The sequence below is a fragment of the Pelobates fuscus genome, chromosome 10, assembly GCF_036172605.1.
Source record: "Pelobates fuscus isolate aPelFus1 chromosome 10, aPelFus1.pri, whole genome shotgun sequence".
Taxonomy (NCBI): Eukaryota; Metazoa; Chordata; class Amphibia; order Anura; family Pelobatidae; genus Pelobates; species Pelobates fuscus.
In genome coordinates this window covers 150,295,526-150,322,530 of record NC_086326.1, presented here as the reverse complement: position 1 = coordinate 150,322,530, position 27,005 = coordinate 150,295,526, and the positions used below count along the sequence as shown (strand labels likewise).

Below are 27,005 nucleotides of genomic sequence, written 5' to 3'. Positions count from 1 at the left end.
TGTCATGGTTGTCATGCCCTGATGGCGGCCCTGACCATGACAAAGGCTTTGATGCAATGTAAAATTTCAGATGGTAAACAAGGCATAAATAACAGTTATAGTATTTATGAAAGGAATACTCTAAGCACCATAACCACTACAATGCACTGTTTGGATTATGGTGCCACGAGTGTCGTGCTGATGCCCCCCCCACCCGAGCTTCCATTAGCTCATAAAATATGCAGCACATTGGCTGCTCTCTGCAAACCTAGTCTCTGGATTTAGTTCAGTGAAGAGAGATTTTGAGAGAGAGAGGACATGTATAGGAGCACCCAGTGGACACCAGGTAAAAAGTCAATCAGTTACAATACATTTGACTCCTTAGGGGGGAGGATTTCCAGGACACTCTTGGCACCATACCCGCTACAGTTCACAAAGAGTGTTCCTTCAGTGAAGCTTTATACGATTTAAGTGCTCTTCATAGACATCAACAAATCACACAGAGTATAAACCTTAAATGAGGGAATGTATAAGAGAGATTATCTCCTGTGTAGGATTTTAACGCTGAGCCTAAAACATGTTCCCTATTAAGGATATGAGAAAAAGGCCCCTGTTGTGTGAGCTCTTTGATGTATAATAAGATTTGCATGCCTGGTAAAATATTTCCCACATTGAGAACATGGGTAAGGTTTCTCGCCTGTGTGAGTTCTCTGATGTGTAATAAGATTTGAGTGCCGGCTAAAACATCTCCCACATTGAGAACATGAGTAAGGTTTTTCCCCTGTGTGAATTCTCTGGTGTATAATAAGATTTGCATGGCGTGTAAAACATTTCCTGCATTCAGAGCATGAAAATGGTTTCTCTCCTCTGTGAGTTCTCTGGTGTTTACCAAGACTAGCCTGCCGAATAAAGCATTTCCCACATTCAGAGCATGAGAATGGTTTCTCACCTGTGTGAGTTCTCTGGTGTATAACAAGATCTGAATGTTGATTAAACCGCTGACCACAGTCAGAGCATAAGAATGGTTTTGCTCCAGTGTGGGTTTCCTGATGTCTAAGAAGATTTGAATGCCGATTAAACAGTTTCTGACAGTCAGAACAAGAGAATGGTTTCTCCCCTGTGTGAGTTCTCTGATGTTTAACAAGGTATGAAAGTTGGCTAAAACATTTCCCACATTCCGAACATGCAAACGGTCTTGCTCCACTATGAGTTCTCTGATGAATAACAAGTTGTGAGTTATACGTAAAACATTTTTGGCATTCAGAACAAGAAAAAGGTTTCTCCTCCCCTGTGTGAGATCTCTGATGTAAAATAAGATGTGACTGCTGAATAAAGCATTTCCCACATTCTGAACATGAGTAAGGTTTTTCACCAGTATGAGTTCTATGATGTATAACAAGATTAGAATGCATGCTGAAACACTTTCCACACTCAGAACATGAATAAGGTTTTACTCCTGTGTGAGTTCTCCCATGTGTAGCAAGACTCGACTTACGGCTAAAACATTTTCCACATTCAGAACACGAGAATGGTTTCTCCCCTGTGTGAATTCTTTGATGTTTACCAAGGGATGAAAGTTGGCTAAAACATTTCCCACATTCAGAACATGAGAATGGTCTTGCTCCACTATGAGTTCTCTGATGAATAACCAGCTGTGCGTTATACGTAAAACATTTTTGGCATTCAGAACATGAAAAAGGCTTTGTCTCCCCTGTGTGAGATCTCTGATGTAAAGTCAGATGTGAGTGCTGTATGAAGCATTTCCCACATTCAGAACATGAGTAAGGTTTTTCACCAGTATGAGTTCTACAATGTATAACAAGATTTGAATGCATGGTAAAATATTTTCCACACTCAGAACATGAATAAGGTTTTAACCCAGTGTGAGTTCTCCCATGTGTAACAAGACTTGATTTACGACTAAAACATTTCCCACATTCAGAACACAAGAATGGTTTCTCCCCCCGGTGAGTTCTCTGATGTATAATGAGTTGAGCACGCTGTCTAAAAAAAATTCCACATTCAGAACATGAGTAAGGTTTTTCTCCAGTGTGAGTTCTCAGGTGTGTCGAAAATTTTGAATAATAACGAAAACATTTCCCACATTCAGAACATGAGAAAGGTTTTGCTTCTCTGCTTCTCTCTTCTGTAGACACACACGATTCCGAAGGAGTCACTGGTTTTTGTAAGTTAGAGTATTTGGTAGTTTTAAGAAAATATTTATTTATACTCGTTCTTAGTGAATTTGTGTTCTTGTGACATTCCTCAACATAACATCTGATGATGGAACCACCTGAAAGAAATTTACTTGGGGTTAATCAATCACTATACTTTTTATTTTTTTATCACACTTTAAAGAACTGACAATGTTTTCATAAATGGATCACTAATGACCTTCTCAAACACCACAAAAGGGTGCTACTGTCACTAAGACCGGAAGGAAAAGGGCAGGGAGCGGGTCCTGGCGAACCCAAGTGAAAAGACAAATCATTAGAAAACATTTGACTACTTACACTAGGGGGTGCACCAGGGGACTTTTAGCACAATCACCAATACAACATAGTCTTTATGATGACACCATGCCCATTGTCCTTGCTGTTTGTCAAACTGTTTATAAAAGGTTTAACATAAAATTGGGGGGTAGGGGGAGTGTTACTCTGTAAATAGCTATAGTGGGAGTTTCTGCATTGCATATATACCTTCATATAGGAGATTAAAAACTTCATAATACACTACCTTCCTGCATTGCAGGAATTTGGGTTACCCCTGACGGGCATCGGCTGAATAAGATACCAAGGACTGAGCAATCCCTTCTGCCAAGGACACTTGGCAGAGACCCATACGCAGCATAGGGTGAAGACACCAGGAAGAGGTTTTATCAAACCTACCACAGAACTGTACTTGCGTTCCTTTTATGATTTCATATTCTGGGGTATGATATTCCTGCTATTTGCATTTTTGTCTCCTACTCTAAGGTTAGGAATTGCATGCTACCACTCATGGGCATAATTCCCTCAATCTTCTTGTTCATTTTATTCTCCTTGTTACTCATACTTATGATATGCTTTGTTTAATTGTATACATCTCCTTATTCTGTCATGATTAGAGGGCTTTCTCTGATTTAAGTTTATATCTGCACGGGAAAATACTAGCTCAGGTTGATTCACACAGCTTTATTCTTTTGACCTCTACACATAGATAGCAATTGACTCTCAATGATGCTGCAGAGAAACAACCCTCTGATCCACAACTCCAAGCATAATGTTTTAACTCATTCACTTTTCTTCTGTTACCACCTGAAACATAAGCGCCTGAATAGTAAAAGTCTTAGCTTGTTTTAATTCCATGTGTAGTCCATGGCGATGTATTTGCTAGATAGAATTTGTGTACTAAGGAATGTCTACTCAGTAATTCTCATTATCAACATAATTATCTGAATAATCAAATATGCATTTGCTATACGTCTAAGCTTGTTCATATACAAATTACAAAAAAGTGCAATTCCAATTCTACACCTGTTTTCCATAATTTGAGGACTTGAGTATTGTACATGCCCACATCTTGTAACATAACTGCTCGGCTGAAAGCTGGTATAATAGCAGCTTGCCAACCCATACTTTCAATGTTAGCCGATAGAATATCACATAATGCAGACACACGCACAAGACACACACCTGGCACTGGCATACATCAGATCTGACGGACGCATTCACACAAAACGCACCCACCGTTACACCCATCTTTGGGTGGCAGGGCCGGCTTATCCCACATGTAAAACTACACGAGGAAGTGGAACCCGTGGTTGCCTAAGCTTGAAACTGTTTAGCTTGCAACACTCACTTCTACAAGCCACTGTAGTATACACATGAATACCCAGCCTGACTTATAGTGTTCTACAACAACCTGTTCAGGGATATCCAACTTGATAATACGAACACCCATATCCAAATGTCTATAATATTCTAATTCATTTGTATAGACCTTATCACAAAATAGCTAACTGCTATATGCTTACTCAACCTAGACATCCTTGACTAGCATGGTATAATCTACATTTAACACAAAAAACGTGCAAGAAATCTGAATGTCCCGACAATGCCATAATATGTATGTTAATACTTGTGTTTGGCCCGCTGTCGTGGCGTGGCAAACCTGTTATGTTCACTATTTGCAGAATAAAAGATTGACACAAAAAATACTTAATAATAAGGGTTTGTATAATCATTTTTAAAAACTGAAGGTAAAGCCACTGTAGCTAAAGGCTCCTTACTGTTCGGTGATTCAATGGTTAAAAACCTACTTTTTTTTTTGTAAAAAATTAAAACAATGCAAAATATCCACACATAGCAGTATACTAAATGCCCCCACCAGTACTGAAAGAGATTAACTGTCTACATGTCTCTTTTGTGGTAAATAAAGATGGTAGTATCCTAACGTTCACTTATAGAAAACCCATGGACCCAAGTTATCAAAAATATTCCTGTTGGACAGTTTAGTAGATTGTGCAGGAGCTGGACACAGGAAGACACTTTACTGCAACAGACTGCGCAACTAAGATACAGACTGAGAAAAAGGGGATATCCACAGTGAGCCATTAGTAGGGCGTTGGAGATGTGGTGGTCTGCCAGAGTATCACTGCCATGGATACCCTTTTTCCAATATAAAACGGCAATAATCCCACAGGCAGAATATCACTGGTGTAGCATAAACCCCCCACACATGAGCCAAGGCTTAAAGCTGGGAGAAGACTGGTTTAATGGAATAGAGGCATCAAATTTATACAGTCGGTAAACTCCACCTCTGTCCCTGAGAGATAACTGAGTCAGGAACTGTACAAACTCAATTATCTTCAGGGACAGAAAAATATAAAAACTTTTGAACACTGTTACAAAGACTCTATATACTGTTACAACCTCACCTCTTTCGTTTAAAAACCCTATTATGCCGGTATTCAGACCATACGAACACATTGCACAAACTATTATAAAGACCCATTCGTCGGTACGAACGACGGACCCACCAGCCTGTGGCGTGTGCCGCCACTTAACCCCGTCACCTCTAAAAGTACCGAATGACCGACCACCCTACAAGCGGAGTGTGCCGCTCATTAACCGCCCAAGGCGCTGCGGTCTGCGGTTAAGCACCAACTAATTGACGGTCCCAGGGGACCCATGTTCGTATACAATTCCCCGATGGGAAACTGCCGAAAGACTCACGAATGGGGACCACCTACATTTTGGCGTGTGGCATCAATTAGAACGTTGCTCTTGCGGTTAAGTACCCCCATAAGGTTAAGTACCCCCTTCCGGGCGGTCTCCGTTCGTCTCCCGAACGTCCGGGACAACCAGACTGAGAGCGGGGATTTGTGCAACTATGTATCCGACCTCCGCTCCATAAGTATTGAGTCGAGGTCCCGCTGTCCATTGACCAACCTCAAAACATGGCCGCCATCAGGGGTTCACGACCAAAGTGCCGAATAGGACTTTCTATGGCAGAAACCTCCCGTTCTGTTCATGGGATCTGGGCGCAATTCGTATACTTGATGCACCCAGATCTGAGCTACTGAATGAATAGTGTAATGAACTATATTCTCCCTAAAATGTCAAAGTTATATATTTTTATGCTGTTTTCTAGGACACAATAAAGCATGGTCTTTTGGGCGCTTGGAGATAATTAGATTGTATAACCGTTGGCCTCATTATCTCCAAGCTGGGCGAGTACTAGTTTGAATGATACATTGTATTGTGATATGTTGAATCTTTGTACTGTACCTGTATCCCATCAGGTCCATAGGGGGCTGTCCCTGGACCTGGGGACTTGCATAAATTGCCATGCTTGTGTGCCATTAAAGCCAGTTCATTTTACCCTCAACTCGCAGCCTTGTCTCGTGTTGTAGGGATCCGGGAATCCTAGCTTTATTATAGCTAGTGGGATATTCTACACTTACCGGTTCTACCGATTGAAGAATCGTTTGACTCTCTAACTTCGGGAACCAGGACATCCAAGCGATCCAACCTCCTGCTAGACCGGAGGCAATCGTAACAAACACCCCAAAAGTACCCCCAATATACTAGGAAACCCCACAAGTTTCCAGTCACATCACTGGATAGCCTGAATCTGGGCGAACAATATATCCAAAAATCACCCAGATCTGTTCAGTAGATTTGGATCGCCATCGCTGGGAAGTTCTGAACGGTCTGCCATGAGGTTGAAGTCCAAAATAGTTCCAGGGAACTTGTGGCAAGAGCTGGTCTCCGTTCATGGGGTTTTGTATGAAAACCACATAAGTTAGACGAAAGCCGAGTTGTGTAGAATGCTCCCCGTGTTCAGTAGTCTGTAATTCCCGAACGCTGTTCATGTTAGTGTAGTGTGATGGGAACAGACAGCAGGTCCATGATGACCGGTGTTCGCGGAAGTGCCTGGCCGAAATCAGTTCCAGGCACTCGACGATCAAGTCCCGCTGCCAGCGTTCAAGAGACAAAATGGCCGCCATCCATTGTCCTGACCACGTGCATTCGTATGCACGAAATGGCAGCCACCCAGTGGAACATTCTATTAATTGGTTCCGTTGCGGTTTTCATACAAAATACATAACATTCCACGTTCTAATTGGTCTCTGGGCTGGTCTCGGTTTGGGAACCGAACAAAATAAACAAAATAAAATTACACATGAATCCAGTTCTGCGAAAGGAGACGAAAGTGATGGAGATATCCCAGAATAAGGATAGGAATGAACTGTTACGACCAAACAGATATAGACATGTTGATAAAGGTCTAAATGAGGGACAGACTTAATTTTTAACAACCTTCAGTAGACAGTTCCAGTATATTCGTGGTGTTGTTGAGAGGAATTTATCTATTTTGAAAGGTGATGAGGTTTTGGCCACCATTTTGCAGAAGAGCATCAAGTTTGTGGCCTTAAGGACACCCATTTTATCCAGTAGGCTATTCCTAGTCTTTATTTTATTTTAATTCTTTATTTTATTTGTGCATAAGTTTAACATGCAGATGTGCACTGCCACAATAGCTGGTGCAATCGGGTTTGCATACACGTTTAATCACATGGCATTAATGACATTGCACTTTTTTTTTGTTACAGATAGTAATATAAACAGGGTAATAACTTGCGCTTATAAAAACAAAGGAAAGTAGTAGTTTGATTCACAGGTATGTTTCACCTATGAGTCACATTAGGGTTAACGGTCAGGCTAGGACATTGCATTACAGATCATAGCTAAACACTTTTATCTTTGTATCTGAGTGTACAGTGTGATGCATTTTGTGCAGTATGTCTGGTCTATGCTGTGAATTTTAATTGTGCTCTGCTAGGCGAAATAAAAATAAACAAACAAAGGGAGCTGTCTTAAACATGAGTGAGCTGCTTCTGTGCTAAGTACAGGAGTCCACCGCTTGGTGAGTGAGACATGCTTTATGCCCTTTCATCCGATTCCCGATTTACAGGGAGCTTGCTGGGCTGTCGGGTGCATAGTCCCCATGGAGTGGCGTAACAGGCAAGGTGAGTATACTCTTTGTCTTGAGCGAGAGGAAACAGGCTTAAGTGAGACCACTGGGGCTGAGCTGTCTTGCTGTTATGTGTCCATGCGGACCCCGGCGGGGAGAAGTTGGTGGGGGCCAGGTACGACTGCATGCTTCGTCCATGAGTGTCTATTCCCAGATGGCATGAGGTGAGCAGTCAGCTCCAATATTGCCCGGTCCGCATCAGGCTGTGGGGAGCTCCATGCTTGTGTCGCTTGGACAGACGATGACCCATGAGTCCCCTCCGGCCACAATCTCGGCTAGGGAGGTGCGTGTTGCAGAGGGTCCGCTGGATTTCTTGGTGCCCTTCTCCCTTTGGCCTGGGTCCGCTGAGGTCGCTGTACCTTTGTTCAGACAGCTGTTGTGGCTCCATATCGCAGGAGCGGTTAGGCAGGTGCTCTGAGTCGCCGCCATCTTGGGCTGTGGGCCTTGTGTGTTCAGCGCCCTTTAGTCAGCATGTAGGTCGGCTTGAGTGCACCCCAGTGTGGACCGGGATGACCCCCCCGGCCCAGAGGGGGGGGGAACAGGGGCCGGCAGGCATTCAACAGTCCAGCGTTGGGCAGTATAGTGGGGAGACAGGGCAGCGGCCGTCCACCCTGCCACCCCCAGAGTAGGCCGCGGCCTCCGAAGTCTCGGGCTTCCCGTGGGGGGGTCCGAAACTCCCGATCTCGGGGTCCGCTACCCTTCCCACAGCTGTGTGAGTAGTGTCTTGCTGTTTGCGAGTGTGGATGGCTGCTTATTATGGCCTAAAGGCCCGATTTCTCAGGAGCCCCTCCGCCATGCGACCGATCAGCATGGCGGTCCGGCCCCGCCCCTCCCTAGTCTTTATTTTAACAAAGAAGTGAGGGAATGGATGAACCATAAATCAATTTTTATAGAATTTTCATATGGAGATAGGGGTACAGAAGAGGAACAAAAGGGGGAGAGGGGTTAATATGAACTAGCTGTTAACAGTGGCAAGATAACCCATACCTCACCTGCTCAATATATCCAGGTCTTGGACCTGAGAAGGGAATGGTAGGAGTTATTCCAATGCGGGGTCAAGGTCTCGTTAAAAAACAAACAAAAAAAAAAACGGGTGATTTAAAATATATATATAGAAAACACATAAATTCTTAAAACATAGAGAATACAGTGGAACGGTTTCCATTTATTTTTTATTCTTTATCTTTTCTGTGCAGAGCATAACAATACGCTTGTGAAAGCCACGACAGCTGTGACAAGCCAGACCATAACAGTGTTAAACATCATTGTGGCATACAATTGACAGCACAATTTTATGGTAGAATAGTAATGACATGCTTCAACATTTTAGGAGGATAGGTTAGCTTATATTAAACATGGAAAACATCTCCCTGTAGCTCATTTCCAGCAGTGTAGCAGTTTATGCTTCAAAGGTCGTGTGTAGACGAGGAGGCTAGGCTAGTCATGCCTACAACAGTAGGAGTGGTGTTTAAGGTTGCTTTTTCAAGAGAGTAAACATGTATACAGCACTAATCAGGTTAGCTTTGCATTGTGTGGGTGAACTACGTTTGCCTAACAATGTGGCTGCACATTTTTATAGGTTATTTTAAGCCAGCTTATACATGCGCTTCTATTTACTGCCCTCAGTAGTGTACGATTGGTTAGGGCTCATAGTGTAAGTTGCCGATTTGTTCGATCCTGCTCGTCAAAACTACTTAACTGTAGTTAGGGTACCCGATACTGAGAGCTACGCTTAATTAAAAAAAAAAAAAATAATAGAATATTAATGGTGTGTACGTTAGGTCATGCTTTTGTAATAGAGACATGCAAGTGTGTATGATTAAGTGAGTAGGCTTAAAGCATGTGCGTCAATGATAGGTGCACCTTCATGGGCACTGCGAGAGCATGCCTATCTGTTTTTACTGACTCAGTATGGTTGTTTTTTTAGTGTTTCTTACGTTGCTGCCTGATATAGCACAGCGATACAAACATGTGGCATGTTCATTCTAAGCTTCACTTTTAGGGACACTGTGCTTAAGTACACATAAGCTGACTGCTTGGATTAAACATGTGAGAAGCCTGTGTTGTTATATCTAGTAAGTAACTAGCGAGGTAATAACATATATAACGTATATAACAGGAGGGGAGAAATATCAGGCTTAGAGGATTACGCAGGCATGTAATGAGTCTTGTGAGTGTCCGGCTTTAACGGCTGCAGAAGGAACTGGATTGCGTCCATTGTGGCAGAAGGGGTTTGAGCAGGGGTCATCAGGCTTACCCTGTGTTTGTGTTTCCCTTCAGCCTATGCCCAGCAGAGGGAAAAGCTTTGTGTCCCTGGTTGGGGTGCTCTTGGGATTAATGGTCATTCTACTGCTCTTGTGGGTTGGAGGCTGTAGCTATGATTGCCAAATGTTCCTGGGGTTGTGGCGTGCGTATGCTTCCAGCAGAGGGTGCAGTCTCTGAGTCCGTGCATCTGTCTGGGCATCCGTGTCACCAGCCGATGTCGAGTGGAAGCTCAGTGATGCCTTGTGACGGTGATCCGTGTCCCACACGCAGTGAAAAAGGGTTCATTGCTGGTGGCAGTGTTGAGTGCATGTTGTACCCTTGATGGCCTGGTGGAAAGCCAGGGAACCCTTCATGTGATGTAGAATGAAGACCTTAAGTGGTGATCACTGCGTATGAATTCGGCGTGGAGCCTTGAGGTATGAATGGGCTGACCCTTGCCGGGTTCCAGGTGTGGGTCGGGGAGGTGTTGTTGGGTGGCCCCTCCTGGGAGAGAGAGTCATGCGGCAGGCCTAGAGTCCGCAGTAGGGCTGGAGCGTCTTGAATATCTTGTACGATGTGCGTGTTCGTCTCCTGCAGTACTATCAGGGTTCGGGATGACCGCCAGCGGTAGTCAATCTTGTGCAGTTGGAGCATGGAGGTGAGAGGGCGCAGTGACCTCCGTCAGGCTAGGGTGCCGCTGGACAGGTCCGCAAAGAAGGCCAGGTCCATGGCCTCAAAGTGGAAAGGGGTTTTGCCCTGTAGGGCTGAGAGGACCGCTGCCTTGTCCCTGCCGCTGCAGAAGTTGGCTATTACATCTCTCGTGCCGGTGGCCGGGGCCCTCAGTGGCTTGGGGACCCTGAAGACCTCCTCTGGGGTAATTGGTTTGCCTTGTCTGTGCAGCAGTATTGCTGATAGTATGTGCCCCGTGACTTTCGGCAGCTCAGTGTCTGGTACCTCTTCAGGGACTCCCCTAATCTTTATGTTATGCCTGCGCCTGGAGTCCTCTTGAGCCGCCAGGCGGCGTTCGTGTTGTAGGGTCTGCAATTGTAGGTTCTGCACTGTCTGTTGTAGCGTGGCAATGTCCTCGGCTTGGGACTGTGAGCATCCCTCCAGTTTCATAATGCGGCCTGTCAGGCCTCTTAGGTCCGCGCGTAGCTCCATGACATCCTCGTGGATGTGTTTTTGCAGGTCTACCAACAGTGCCTTTAGGGCTGCCGTGGTTACCGGCTCTGAGCCCGCTCCTGTGCCACTTTGTTTCGCCTTCTGTAACGGGGTGGGAGTCAGCTGGTCCTCCTCGTCCATGTCTTCGGAGAAGTCTGAGCAGCCGCCATGTAGTGCCGCCATGTTGGCTCCGCTGGCGCCTCATGCTTGACTCCACATCTCCCCGATCGTGAGCCCAGAGGGAGGCTTGTTTGGTGTAGTTTTTTTCCCCTTTCGCCCTATGTAGCGTTAGGATACACTACAGTCGTTTTGGTGGGGTGGGGGGGGGGGGGTAGTGTAATTGTTTTTCCTCCGTGTGGTGCTCGGAGCGACCTGTCACGGTTTCCAGTTTTGAACATCAAACAAGGTAACTATAGTGTTGAAGCATTTATCGTGGCCCAGCTCACACAGAAGGCTTTTTCTGGGTCGATCACCAGGTTTTCCTATTCTTTAAAGCTTTTAGTGGGGAGGAAAATGGAAGTAAATTTGTTTTCATACGTATATTGTTTATCTATTTCAGATATAAAATGAGTTATTTTTGGGGCAGATGGGAATTTCCACGCTCTCACTATTACCGTATATACTCGAGTATAAGCCGAGTTTTTCAGCACATTTTTTGAGCTGAAAAACCCCAACTCGGCTTATACTCGAGTCATAGTCTGTATTATGGCAATTTGCATTGCCATAATACAGACTGGGGCTGTGGGGGCTGCAGAGAGCGTTACTTACCTTTCCTGCAGCTCCTGTCAGCTCCCTCCTCCTCCGCGCCGTCCGTTCAGCACCTCTGTCAGCTCCCACTGTAAGTCTTGCGAGAGCCGCGGCTCTCGCGAGACTTACAGTGGGAGCTGACAGAAGAGCTGACCGGACGGCGCGGAGGAGGAGAGAGCTGACAGGAGCTGCAGGAAAGGTAAGTAACGCTCTCTGCAGCCCCCACAGCCCCCCCCCCACTGAACTGCCAATGACACTGGACCACCAGGGAGTAAGAGCCCCCCTCCCTGGCCAGCTAGCAAGCAGGGAGGGGGGACGAAAAAATAAATGAAATAATAATTAAATAAAAAATAAGAAGAAGAAATAATAATGAAAAAATAATAAATAAAATAATAATAAAAAAATAATAAATAAAATAATAAAATTGCCCACCCCCCACCACTGCAACACACACACACACACACACTGCATACATACACACACACACTGCGCACATACACACACACACTGCATTCATACACACACACTGCACTCATACACACTGCACTCATACACACACACTGTACTCATACACACACACACGCACTGCACACACTGCACTCATACACACACACACACACTGCACTCATACACACACTGCATTCATACACACACTGCATTCATACACACACTGCATTCATACACACACTGCATTCATACACACACACTGCACTCATACACACACACCTGTGTCGGCTGAATTATCATATATCCTTAGATGGGAATTATACTGTCCATGCGCACAACAGCAGAGCTCTAAGTTAGCTCTAACAAATATGAGTTGACTATATACGAGAATTTAAAATCATTACCTATATACATCATACTGTGCTGCACTATTGTTTATTTTTGTTCTTATTCTGAGGTCAACCGTGTTAAACAACTTAAAGACCTATGTTCGTATAATATTTGTACACTGAAACTGGGCGCGGTATACACTGTCTTCTTCTAAAGAGACATATACGGAGCACTATGCATTGGAACAGAGACCTTTACAATAGCCTGGGCTTAGGTAGCTCGCCAAACAATTACAAAGGGTCCTACAAAGCAGCATAACAAAAATAAATAAAAAAAATAAAACCCCTAGATCTCTGACCCAGAAAAGAGCCTAATACCACCTACATGTTTATTACTAACCTGGGCCAGTATTCAAAAGACTATCCTGCAGGTGGCTCCTGACATACGGCTCTTCCCCTCGCTCAATCGCTGATATAATCAAAGGCGTCATGTGAATCCTTCCTGTATTTAACGGGACACATTATTAACAATTAGAATGTAAAGATCTTTCAAGCGATACACATTTATTATGATTACGATGAGTTAGGAACATATGTGAAGAAATGTCAATTTGTCCCAGATATGAATATGTTCTTATGAGAAAGATTTCCTCTAAATAGGGTGACGTTTTCTTACCCAGAGAGCTGAGGGTCTGGTAATTCTCCATCATCACATCCCGATAAAGCTCCTTCTCTTCATAATTTAAATAGTCCCACTCCTCCTCGGAGAAGTAAACGGCCACTTCCTCAAACTCACACTGATAAACAAGACATTTTATTGTAACAGATCATCAATTTACACCAGAATTGTCCAGACATAAATTATACTCAGGGCTCAAAATTCCTACTCGCCACTGGTGAGTGTACCATGGACCTTAACTTTTAAAGCAGGATAGTGGCTTAAAGTTGCCTTTCTTCTGTGTTTACCCTACTCTACCTCTTTCAAGATATGATCTTCTTTTCTTAATTTCTGATCTATTTCTCTTTAAAACATAAGACAAAGAAGGAACTACTTTGTCTTATGTATTTTCCTACACTTGACAATTGTGACAAAGGGGTGGAGCTTAAGGCATTTTCTTTGTCAAGTTAACAAAGGGTGAAAGCTTGCCTTTCTTTGTCTTCTTCTCCCATAACATTGAGTTATGCTTTTCTATCACAAAGGCAGGAAGATAAGATAAGACAAGAGAAGTGTATTTTCTGAATTTGACCTTTACCTGTCCATTCAACTGATAGTCCATCTCTGAGACCTGATCCAAGCAGGTCCTAAGTGCCTTCACCATTTTCTAGTTTATTATCCACGAGTCACTGGATGACTTGCTTTGTCCAAACACTGCACTCTGATTCTAGTTGAGGCTGGTAACACACATCAAAGGAATTAACCTCATAAATACAAATATAACCGTCAGGCAATCTCCATCATCAAATGAGTTTAAATGAAAGAAAATGTTAATTTTACTGCCCAATGCAAAATGAAAGGATCCCACACACACTATCCTGATATATACAGAGGGTATATCAATAAGGTGGTCTACACACATCATAATTAAATATATTCACTGCCTTTTTCAAACTAAATCTACAGGAATTTACAATATTTGTACACTGGCAGAACAGATAGCCAAATGGATAAAATAAATTAATACAATAATACAGACTTAAAGGCACACTATAGGTACTAAAAACCACTTTATCTTGATGTAGTCATTTTAGTGGTGGAACGGCTCGTGTTCATGGAATTCCTTTTTCTATTACAGTGTATTGTGCCCGCTCCCCGTTCGGGAATGCTTCCACAAAGGGAATTAATTCACCTCCCGAACAAAGACCACCCCGATACCTCATTTAGAATGTTAAGTTAGAACGTTCCTTCCTTGCAACATAAGTGCGAAACCGCAAACCACAAGGGAAACAATTAATGAGCGCTCCCCTGGCTGGCCGCCATTTCGTTAGACGAACGCCAACCAGGGGGAGCGTTCGTGGTTGTTTCCCGACTCGTTCGTCTCCTGAACGAGGACCTCCCCAGCACCTGATTAGAACATATACACCAATTAATCAAAACGTTCGCACTCGCAACCTAGGTGTGAAACTGCAAGGGAAGTCATTAATGTGTGCTCTGCCGGGTGGCCGCCATTCGTACAGACGAACGCCAGCCAGGGGGAGCATACCCCGAAAGGAGACCCTTCCATTGTCTGGGTGTCACACCGAGACCTAGCTGACAGAAGGACCGTTGTGGGGATCCCTGAGATTGGTGTGGGCACTTTTGGAGCATGGGCAAGTTTGGCGGGCTTTCCTGAGCCTGAGGGATAAAGAGACCAGCTCTTTTCCCGCTGGAGGACTTCCCTGTGCTTGGGAGACAAAGGGATGGTTCCTTTTTCCCGTGCACGGACTCCCAGGCACAGAGGCTCCTGGGAAGAAGATCCCCTGGTGACTAGTGTGGGAAACCCTGTGCTTTGGTGGTGGTATGGCCATATGCATAAAAGCAGAGTGTGGCGCAATAAAATCGTGTTGTACCTCCAGGACTCTGTGTCGTCCAGTTATGGGGGGGGGGGAGAATGGGTCAATTTATACTCTACTGACCGGCTGAAGGAAGAGAATTAGCAGAGGTAACCGGTCGGGTTAACAGGAGGTCCGCTGCATAGTGCACACATGCTGTCTTGAGAAACAGTAATGTTTACATTTATCTGATACCGCACCTCTAGTGATGAGACTCTTCCTAATAAAGATCTTTGAAAAGGTCTTCACGTTCAACATATCATGCCCAGCAAGGTTATGCTGAACACTCTTAAAGGTTTACTCTAATCATCATAACCACTACAGCCTTCTGTCTAGCAAAAGGTTTGGTATCTTACTTGGGTCCCCAAGCTGATTTCCCCTCTAGAGGTGCAATTCTGGCTAATCATGTCGTCATTCTTTGGCTGAGGGCATCTGCTGACTACTCTTACCAATAAATGGCACACTGCATGAAAATGTGCACAGGATTGCCATTAGCCAGCCCAAACATGGTGCTTGGGATAACACTTTAATGGATTTCATAGAGAATCAGCAGATATCATGCTGAACTGTAAGAAACATGTGTGCCAACTGTTCCACATGTGCCCTACATGCAGAATACAATGGATTGGACAGAAGTCTTACAGATTACTTCAATGGAGTGACTGCTTAGTGGAGACTTACCCAGTGCTGAAATATAGAGGAGTTTTACAGCCATTTTTAGCTTTAAAAAGACTCTATAGTCACCAGAACTACTTTAACACAACAAAGCAGTTTGTGTGTATAGACCTCAATGCTCTGCCAATTAGGATTTTTGTTTCTGTCCATGCAGCTTTAGCCACACCATGCCTGACTGTGACTGTCATGGCCTGCAAGAAAAAAAAAATGGATAGATTTTCAGATGTTCACTTACATAACTCTTAACTCTATAAATTAAACTTGAATTACTCTCAGGAATGCAGGGTCTAGCAGGCTATTTAACAGTGACTCTCTATGTTACCCTCTATCTCTCTCTCTCTTCATGTTACCCCCCTCTCTCTCCATGTTACTCTCTCTCTTCATCTCTCCATGTAACCCTCTCGCTCTCTCCATGTAACCCTCTCGCTCTCTCCATGTAACCCTCTCGCTCTCTCCATGTTACCCTCTCGCTCTCTCCAGGTTACCCTCTCGCTCTCTCCAGGTTACCCTCTCGCTCTCTCCAGGTTACCCTCTCGCTCTCTCCAGGTTACCCTCTCGCTCTCTCCAGGTTACCCTCTCGCTCTCTCCAGGTTACCCTCTCGCTCTCTCCAGGTTACCCTCTCGCTCTCTCCAGGTTACCCTCTCGCTCTCTCCAGGTTACCCTCTCGCTCTCTCCAGGTTACCCTCTCGCTCTCTCCAGGTTACCCTCTCGCTCTCTCCAGGTTACCCTCTCGCTCTCTCCAGGTTACCCTCTCGCTCTCTCCATGTTACCCTTTCGCTCTCTCCATGTTACCCTCTCGCTCTCTCCATGTTACCCTCTCGCTCTCTCCATGTTACCCTCTCGCTCTCTCCATGTTACCCTCTCGCTCTCTCCATGTTACCCTCTCGCTCTCTCCATGTTACGCTCTCGCTCTCTCCATGTTACCCTCTCGCTCTCTCCATGTTACCCTCTCGCTCTCTCCATGTTACCCTCTCGCTCTCTCCATGTTACCCTCTCGCTCTCTCCATGTTACCCTATCGCTCTCTCCATGTTACCCTATCGCTCTCTCCATGTTACCCTCTCGCTCTCTCCATTTACCCTCTCGCTCTCTCCATGTTACCCTCTCGCTCTCTCCATGTTACCCTCTCGCTCTCTCCATGTTACCCTCTCGCTCTCTCCATGTTACCCTCTCACTCTCTCCATGTTACCCTCTCACTCTCTCCATGTTACCCTCTCACTCTCTCCATGTTACCCTCTCGCTCTCTCCATGTTACCCTCTCGCTCTCTCTCTCTCTCCATTATCCGCTCTATTGGAACGCTGGTATTTTAGATACCCGTTCGCTTCCGGTTCCTCCCGAACTGCTAAAAGCGGAGTGTTTATAGCTCGCAGTTTGGGTGTTGATTCAAACGTTCTCCAGATGCAATCAGACGCATACCCAAACATCAGCCTTACTAGATAAAGGGTAAAACAGGAATGAATTTATTCAGGCCAACTGCAAGTCCCCATGCAAGGGGTTACCGTGACAAATTCCAGGGGCATTCCCCACTGGACCTAAGAGGGGACTATGGCTAAGTACACATTGTCATTACATTGGCTCTCAGGTCCAGGATACTCCCACACAAAACAAGATAATCCCTTCAAACGGATTTTTGTGCCCTTTCTCCTGATTGGTGGCAAAACCACTTGTGACGGACCGCCTGGCACCCCGACTAGATTCCACGAACCGCCGCAGCTTGGTTGGGGTCTGTAACGGATCACCTGGCACCCCGACTTGGTACCTCCGTTAAAGGATGCTCCTAGCATTTCCTGAGGACTCCAAGCACTCTGGCAGACACCACAATCACCGTATCAGAGAAGCATATGAATCCTCTCAAGCCTCTGAATGCTGTAGACAGTTGAATAGGAACCATACGAATAGGTTTGCACTCCTAACAGTCAAACTGGAACAGCATGCAATAAATCCTCCCCCAAGAATGAGACGACACTTCACTTTGAGGGTAAAACAGGAACTCTGGACTGGCTCATCTAGCCTGGCTTTTATTTCCATCTCACACATACACGCCACACCCAGGGGGAGGCATAAAATGACCAATAGTATCACGGGTGCAACCCACACATCCCCTCCCCTTAGTGTGACACATAATCCCATTATGCATACAGTTTCAAATATACTTTTTACACAACTTTCATAACTCTAAAACCATACATCACATTCACATAATACATATCCACAATCAATCCATTCAGGGGAACAACATATTAAAAAATGGCATGAATCTGACCAGGGATTCAAAAGTTACTAAAAGTATCTTTTGTCCCTTTCTAGCCGCATGGCAAACCGGTTTAGACAGGTTTTACATAGGCCTCTATCCTGGAGACAAAGAGGGAAGTAATCCAATTATCCAGGGCTAGAAGCAGACTCCATTAACCACATGGTTACAGAAAGACATAAAACACTTTAAAATACAGAAAGTTACTTTTTATCCATAACACACAGACATTTCACATATCCCCAGATAGCTGGGATCTGAGCGCACAAAACTACCGAATAGCGCGCAGATCCTATTCACACAGTACAATTGCCATGGAGCTAAAGTCTTTCCCATAGTCTTTCATTATATGAATAGGCTCCATGGTATAGCTATCTGGGTTAACACATTCACATAAAGTCTGGTCCATAGTCCAAAGGCAAGAGGCAGGCAAGCAGCCCCCTCCAAGGACACGTGGCGAGGTCAGTTTCGCCACACTTCTCCCCTTTACCCCCCAGACTAACAGGGTATCTGACCTCCTGCCGGTCAGTGCCCTGGTTAGTCCAGCAACCCACCCACGAAGCACAAACAGCAGTACCTCCCACCCACAATAAATGTTTACTCCACCTGGATAAAGTAGCAGCTTGCCCAAATCCAGGTTCCTCACCACAGCTGTGCGGGGAGCTGGTAGACTGTCTTGGTGGGTTGCTGAGTGGGCACAGACCAGCGGTACTCTGCCCTGGTGCCAGCGCTACCACTGAAGTAGCCTGATTGGAGCCTGGTTGTGGGAGGTGGAGACCGACCGTCTCCCCTCTGGGTACACAGCTCTGGGGCTGGGGGACAGGACCGACCGTCCCTACCCCTTGTGCTGCAAGTGCAGAGACTACGGTCCCATCTGCACTGTTGGGGGGTGTAACATCTCCCCTTGGTGGGTTAGGCTGCCGCTGGAGAGAGGGATTAACAAGCTCCTCTCTCTGGACGGTAAACTGCCGCTGAGGAGAGGGGTTAACAGGCTCCTCTCCCTGACACTCTCTCTGCTGGTGGAGAGGGGGACCAGCTGGCTCCCCTTTCATTATTTTGTCCTGCTGCTCGGGTGCGAGACTGACGGTCTCAGCTCCCTGGGGTACACACTGCCGCTGGGGAGGAAGGACGACACCTTCAGCTCCCTGTGACTTGGGCGCAGAGACCACGGTCCCATCTGCGCTGGTGTGGGGCTTACTGTCTCCCCATGGTGGGTTATGCTTCTGCTGGGAAGAGGGGGTAACCAGCTCCTCTCCCTGAACTGTAGACTGCCGCTGGGGAGAGGGGGTAACAGGCTCCTCTCCCTGACGTTCTCTCTGCTGGCGGAGGAAACCGACTGCCTCCCCTTCCAATACCTTGTCTTGCTGTTGGAGATCAGGACAGACTGTCCTTATCCCCAGTGGTGTAGGTACAGAGACTGCGGTCCCATCTGCACTGTTGTGGGGCTTCCAGTCTCCCCTTGGTGTGCTAGACTGCCGCTGGGGAGCAAGGACAGCACCTTCAGCCCCCTGTAACACACACTGCCGCTGGGGATCTGGGCCGACTGCCCAGCATCCCTGTAGGGCCGGTAGAGAGATCTCGATCCCATCTCCACCTGCCATCTGTGGGTCTCTCCAGGACCAGTCTATGAGGTCCCCTACTTCTGCAACTGGTAGTGAAGCAGGGGGTACCTCTGCCTCGTTTTCCCAGCTGTAGGCTGGCAGGTCTGGGTCTGCCACCCAGTTTTCCCGTTCTGCATCAATGCTCTGTGGCTGACATGAGTTTAGTAGTTCCACATAGTCCATCTCCAGCTCTCGTTCCATGGCAGCGAAAGGGCGGAGGTCTTCCCCGAGTCCCATAGATCTCGGACCCTGTAACATCTCCCCTCGGTAATGAAAGATAGCCCAGTACCGTGACTCTGCTGGACTGCCGAAGTCGACGTCTTCCGCTAAGGCTTTCCACAACAGGCCAGGGCTAGTGTAGTTCTCCCCCTCTGGCTGGATGCCCTCTGCCCTCCACGTCTCTGGCTGGACAGTGCACCACCACAGTGCCCGGTATGAGGCGTCCAGGCTCAGTTCCCTTTCCACGAGGTACTCGAGTTGTCTTACCCGCTGCCCTCCAGGTTGGTCTCCCAGAAGCGGCATCCGCCAGGCCATTTGTTCCTCCAACCGGTATGCGACACCAGGAAGGCGCTGCTGCCGTTGATACTGGACTTCCTCCAGGGCATCGTACCACAATTCTTTCCGGGCATTATCTCTCCATTCCAATTCACTCTCTTCCTCAGGTGTGAGTGCCCAGGGATCCACGAACCCCATTTTCCCAAATCTTTGTGTAGACAGGGACGCTGTATGAACACTAGCGTCGCCCTCACTTTGTAACTCCAAATGAACTGTGTCTCCGAGCTGCTTTACCTCGCACTAGGACGCCATCCCACCGCTTGCCACCAATGTAACGGATCACCTGGCACCCCGACTTGGTACCTCCGTTAAAGGATGCTCCTAGCATTTCCTGAGGACTCCAAGCACTCTGGCAGACACCACAATCACCGAATCAGAGAAGCATATGAATCCTCTCAAGCCTCTGAATGCTGTAGACAGTTGAATAGGAACCATACGAATAGGTTTGCACTCCTAACAGTCAAACTGGAACAGCATGCAATAAATCCTCCCCCAAGAATGAGACGACACTTCACTTTGAGGGTAAAACAGGAACTCTGGACTGGCTCATCTAGCCTGGCTTTTATTTCCATCTCACACATACACGCCACACCCAGGGGGAGGCATAAAATGACCAATAGTATCACGGGTGCAACCCACACATCCCCTCCCCTTAGTGTGACACATAATCCCATTATGCATACAGTTTAAAATATACTTTTTACACAACTTTCATAACTCTAAAACCATACATCACATTCACATAAAAATACATATCCACAATCAATCCATTCAGGGGAACAACATATTTAAAAAATGGCATGAATCTGACCAGGGATTCAAAAGTTACTAAAAGTATCTTTTGTCCCTTTCTAGCCGCATGGCAAACCGGTTTAGACAGGTTTTACATAGGCCTCTATCCTGGAGACAAAGAGGGAAGTAATCCAATTATCCAGGGCTAGAAGCAGACTCCATTAACCACATGGTTACAGAAAGACATAAAACACTTTAAAATACAGAAAGTTACTTTTTATCCATAACACACAGACATTTCAGATCCTATTCACACAGTACAATTGCCATGGAGCTAAAGTCTTTCCCATAGTCTTTCATTATATGAATAGGCTCCATGGTATAGCTATCTGGGTTAACACATTCACATAAAGTCTGGTCCATAGTCCAAAGGCAAGAGGCAGGCAAGCAGCCCCCTCCAAGGACACGTGGCGAGGTCAGTTTCGCCACAGGGTCTCACCGTCTGTAATGGACCACCTGGCACCCCGACTGGGTACCTCCGCCAATCAATGCTTCCTAGCAGGCACTGAGGACCGTAAGCACCACACAGGACACCATAAACACCATAGACCCAACAAACTGCCGCAGCTTGGTTGGGGTCTCGCCGTCCCTTCCCGTCCTGGACCAAACTCCTGGATCCAGGAACTCAGTGGGAGGCCTCTCCTCCAGAGAGTATAGCTGTGAAGCTCTTACAAGAGCTAGTGATATAGCTGTGAAGCACGTTCCCTACAAGCACAAGACGAGGCTACGTTTTGAGGGTTAAGCAGGAACACAATTTTAATGGTGCCACACTGGCCTTTTATGACAATCCCCAAGCAAGGTGTACGCCCACATGGACCTTGTTGGGGACAGGGACACAAACTTACAAACCAATGAGAACACGTTTACAATGTATGACACTCCCACATACAATACAATAAGCCTTCCCCTTTAACTAGGAGATAATGGAGCCAAGAACTATACTGAACTCAATAATCTCCAAACAAAAAAAACACATTTCTAAAAAGTCCAAAAAGTACCCCAAAACACATAGTATCCCCACATCCCTTAATAGCGCTGATCTGGGTGACCAACATATCCCAAAATCACCCAGATCAGTTCAGGGGTACAGAAATGTTATAGAAGTCATTTTTTTACCGACCGCAGGCATGGTCCCATAGCCAAAAATAGTTCCATAGAATAGCGGCTAAGTCCCACTGAAGTCTATTCACGGTTTTGGTCCATGCGAACAAGATGGCCGCCACCTCGTGGCCGAATGGCACTTCAAATGGCTTTGGGAGTTTGAAGTGCCGCTTCGAAAGTTCGAATTGTGGCCATACAAGTAGAAAAGGCACACACAGTGGTTTAACCAGGATTTAACACAGGGGCCATAGTCACAGGGCAAGAGGCTGGCAAGTATTTCCCTCCAAGAACCCGTAACGGGGTCCAGTCCATCACATATCTTTCCCCCCAAGGGAAGACTAACCAGGTACCTGACCTGCTGCCGGTCACTACCTGAGTTAGTCTGGCAGCCCACCTACAAACAAGCGCTTGACCTGTACATCTCTGTTGCTCGGCTTTGTCCTGTAAGTCCCAGGCTGCGTAGTGTGCGTCCGTCACCCCTGATCTTCCTTGTGTTCCCAGGCATAGAGTTGTAAGTACTTGGGGGACAGAGGCCAGCGGGTCTCTGCCGTGTTGCCAGCACTTCTGCTGGGGTGGCCTACAAGTATTCAGGCCCTGGACAAAGGGAAAGGGGAGGACAGAGACCAGTTGCTCTCTGCCCAGATGCCAGTTCTTCCGCTGGTATATAGTCCTGCCCTGTAACAAGGGGGCAGGTAGGGCAGAGGCCAGCGGCGCTCTGCCCTAATGCCAGCTCTTCTTGTAGTCCCATTCACGAACCCCAGGACCCAGTTGGGAATTAGGTGTGGAGGGGAGGGATCGCTTACCTCCTCCTCCTGGTATTCCTGCGGGGTTGATTAGGGATCTGGACCGGCCGTCCAGCATCCCTGTAGGTTTGGGACAGAGACCGCTGTCCCATCTGCACCCTATAGTTGGGGAGAAGGACTCCGGGTTTGTAACCCAACCCCTTCCTGCCTGGGATTGTGTTGTACTGAATGGAAAGCTGTGTGTTCCAAATAAAGATTGTCAATGTTTTAACCTCCAGAACGGTGTTTTCATCTGGTTATTGGAGGGAAGTAAGATTGAACCCGTGTCTGCTGTTCCAGCTTGCAGGGGATGCAACGGGGAACATCCTTGTAAGGACTAAAAAAAGCTAGTTCCCCTACCAGTTTCCCCTGGTCCCAGCTAGGAAGCAATCCATATTACACTCTCTCTCTCCATGTTACTCTCTCTCTCTCTCCATGTTACTCTCTCTCTCTCTCTCTCTCCATGTTTCTCTCTCTCTCTCTCCATGTTTCTCTCTCTCTCTCTCTCTACATGTTTCTCTCTCTCCGTGTTACTCTCTCTCTCTCTCTACATGTTACTCTCTCTATGTTTCTCTCTCTCTCCATGTTTCTCTCTCTCCATGTTTCTCTCTCTCTCTCTCCATGTTTCTCTCTCTCTCTCTCCATGTTTCTCTCTCTCTCCCCATGTTTCTCTCTCTCTCCCCATGTTTCTCTCTCCCTCCCCATGTTTCTCTCTCCCTCCCCATGTTTCTCTCTCCCTCCCCATGTTTCTCTCTCTCTCCATGTTTCTCTCTCTCCATGTTACTCTCTCTCTCCATGTTACTCTCTCTCTCTCTCTCCATGTTACCCTCTCTCTCTCTCTCCATGTTTCTCTCTCTCTCCATGTTACTCTCTCCATGTTTCTCTCTCCATGTTTCTCTCTCCATGTTTCTCTCTCTCTCCATGTTTCTCTCTCTCTCCATGTTTCTCTCTCTCTCCATGTTTCTCTCTCTCTCTCCATGTTTCTCTCTCTCTCTCCATGTTTCTCTCTCTCTCTCCATGTTTCTCTCTCTCTCTCCATGTTTCTCTCTCTCTCTCCATGTTTCTCTCTCTCTCTCCATGTTTCTCTCTCTCTCTCCATGTTTCTCTCTCCATGTTTCTCTCTCTCTCTCTCCATGTTTCTCTCTCTCTCCATGTTTCTCTCTCTCTCTCTCCATGTTTCTCTCTCTCTCCATGTTACTCTCTCTCTCCATGTTACTCTCTCTCTCCATGTTACTCTCTCTCTCTCTCCATGTTACTCTCTCTCTCTCCATGTTACTCTCTCTCTCTCCATGTTACACTCTCTCTCTCTCCATGTTACTCTCTCTCCATGTTATATATATGATGTATTGATTTGGTTATTGGTTTAATCAGCTGATTAGTGACAGCATTCCATTACTGATACTGTATCCTCCCTGCTGCTCACTGATTAATGATCTCTCTCTCTCTCCATGTTACACTCTCTCTCTCTCCATGTTACACTCTCACTCACTCTCTCCATGTTACTCTCTCTCTCTCTCTCTCCATGTTACTCTCTCTCTCTCTCTCCATGTTACTCTCTCTCTCTCTCCATGTTACTCTCTCTCTCTCTCCATGTTACTCTCTCTCTCCATGTTATATATATATATATATGATGTATTGTTTTGGTTATTGGTTTAATCAGCTGATTAGTGACAGCATTCCATTACTGATACTGTATCCTCCCTGCTGCTCACTGATTAATGATCTCTCTCTCTCCATGTTACTCTCTCTCTCTCTCCATGTTACTCTCTCTCTCTCTCCATGTTACTCTCTCTCTCCATGTTACTCTCTCTCTCCATGTTACTCTCTCTCTCCATGTTACTCTCTCTCTCCATGTTACTCTCTCTCTCTCTCTCCATGTTACTCTCTCTCTCTCTCTCCATGTTACTCTCTCTCTCTCTCTCCATGTTACTCTCTCTCTCTCTCTCCATGTTACACTCTCTCCCCATGTTACTCTCTCTCTCTCTCCATGTTACACTCTCTCTCTCTCCATGTTACACTCTCTCTCTCTCCATGTTACACTCTCTCTCTCTCCATGTTACACTCTCTCTCTCTCCATGTTACACTCTCTCTCTCTCCATGTTACACTCTCTCTCCATGTTACTCTCTCTCTCCATGTTACTCTCTCTCTCCATGTTACTCTCTCTCTCCATGTTACTCTCTCTCTCCATGTTACTCTCTCTCTCCATGTTACTCTCTCTCTCCATGTTACACACTCTCTCTCTCTCCATGGTACACTCTCTCTCTCCATGGTACTCTCTCTCCCCATGTTACTCTCTCTCCCCATGTTACTCTCTCTCCCCATGTTACTCTCTCTCCCCATGTTACTCTCTCTCCCCATGTTACTCTCTCTCTCTCTCCATCTTACACTCTCTCTCTCCATGTTACACTCTCTCTCTCTCTCCATGTTTCTCTCTCTCTCTCTCCATGTTACTCTCTTTCTCTCTCCATGTTACACTCTCTCTCTCCCCATGTTACTCTCTCTCCCCATGTTACTCTCTCTCCCCATGTTACTCTCTCTCCCCATGTTACTCTCTCTCCCCATGTTACTCTCTCTCTGTCTCCATGTTACTCTCTCTCTCCCCATGTTACTCTCTCTCTCTCTCCATGTTACACTCTCTCTCTCTCCATGTTACACTCTCTCTCTCTCCATGTTACACTCTCTCTCTCTCCATGTTACACTCTCTCTCTCTCCATGTTACACTCTCTCTCCATGTTACTCTCTCTCTCCATGTTACTCTCTCTCTCCATGTTACTCTCTCTCTCCATGTTACTCTCTCTCTCCATGTTACTCTCTCTCTCCATGTTACTCTCTCTCTCCATGTTACACACTCTCTCTCTCTCCATGGTACACTCTCTCTCTCCATGGTACTCTCTCTCCCCATGTTACTCTCTCTCCCCATGTTACTCTCTCTCCCCATGTTACTCTCTCTCCCCATGTTACTCTCTCTCTCTCTCCATCTTACACTCTCTCTCTCCATGTTACACTCTCTCTCTCTCTCCATGTTTCTCTCTCTCTCTCTCCATGTTACTCTCTTTCTCTCTCCATGTTACACTCTCTCTCTCCCCATGTTACTCTCTCTCCCCATGTTACTCTCTCTCCCCATGTTACTCTCTCTCCCCATGTTACTCTCTCTCTCTCTCCATGTTACACTCTCTCTCTCTCCATGTTACACTCTCTCTCTCTCTCCATGTTACACTCTCTCTCTCTCCATGTTACACTCTCTCTCTCTCCATGTTTCTCTCTCTCTCTCCATGTTTCTCTCTCTCTCTCTCCATGTTTCTCTCTCTCTCTCTCCATGTTTCTCTCTCTCTCTCCATGTTTCTCTCTCTCTCCATGTTACACTCTCTCTCTCTCCATGTTACACTCTCTCTCTCTCTCTCCATGGTACACTCTCTCTGTCTCCATGTTACTCTCTCTCTCCATGTTACTCTCTCTCTCTCTCTCCATGTTACTCTCTCTCTCTCTCTCCATGTTACTCTCTCTCTCTCCATGTTACTCTCTCTCTCTCTCTCTCTCCATGTTACTCTCTCTCTCCATGTTACTCTCTCTCTCTCCATGTTACTCTCTCTCTCTCTCCATGTTACTCTCTCTCTCCATGTTACACTCTCTCTCTCTCTCTCCCCATGTTACTCTCTCTCTCCATGTTACACTCTCTCTCTCTCTCCATGTTACACTCTCTCTCTCTCTCCATGTTACACTCTCTCTCTCTCTCCATGTTACTCTCTCTCTCCATGTTACACTCTCTCTCTCTCTCTCCCCCCATGTTACTCTCTCTCTCCATGTTACACTCTCTCTCTCTCTCCATGTTACACTCTCTCTCTCTCTCCATGTTACACTCTCTCTCTCTCTCCATGTTACTCTCTCTCTCTCTCTCCATGTTACTCTCTCTCTCTCTCTCTCTCTCCATGTTACTCTCTCTCTCTCCATGTTACTCTCTCTCTCCATGTTACTCTCTCTATCTCTCCATGTTACTCTCTCTCTCTCTCTCCATGTTACTCTCTCTCTCTCTCTCTCCATGTTATATATATGATGTATTGATTTGGTTATTGGTTTAATCAGCTGATTAGTGACAGCATTCCATTACTGATACTGTATCCTCCCTGCCGCTCACTGATTAATGATTGGCAGCATTACCGGGTCACATGATGCTCCCGGGGGCGGGGTCACTGACCTGTAACCAGTAATAACCCCAATAAACACAATGATCCCCGAAACCCCGAGCCTCACCCTCCGCTCCCAGCGGCTCAGCACGATCTGCACGGCGCACAC

General features: G+C 46.2%; 1 protein-coding gene across 5 annotated transcripts; it reads right to left on the bottom strand.

Moving 5' to 3' along the window:
- On the bottom strand, positions 1 to 27,005 carry LOC134575185 (oocyte zinc finger protein XlCOF22-like). Of its 5 annotated transcripts, none has more exons than XM_063434417.1 (6): positions 26,964 to 27,005; positions 15,639 to 15,823; positions 13,676 to 13,820; positions 13,105 to 13,225; positions 12,829 to 12,930; positions 1 to 2,272 (listed from the first exon to the last, which is right to left on the bottom strand). In XM_063434417.1, exons 3-6 carry the CDS (start codon positions 13,745 to 13,747, stop codon positions 567 to 569), a joined length of 2,001 nt encoding a protein of 666 aa, XP_063290487.1. In that variant the 5' UTR covers positions 13,748 to 13,820; positions 15,639 to 15,823; positions 26,964 to 27,005; the 3' UTR covers positions 1 to 566. The 5 variants fall into 5 exon arrangements, with proteins under 5 accessions (XP_063290487.1, XP_063290488.1, XP_063290490.1 ...); XM_063434421.1 differs by having other exon boundaries at positions 2 to 2,272; positions 13,682 to 13,820; XM_063434418.1 differs by lacking the exon at positions 15,639 to 15,823 and having other exon boundaries at positions 26,964 to 27,003.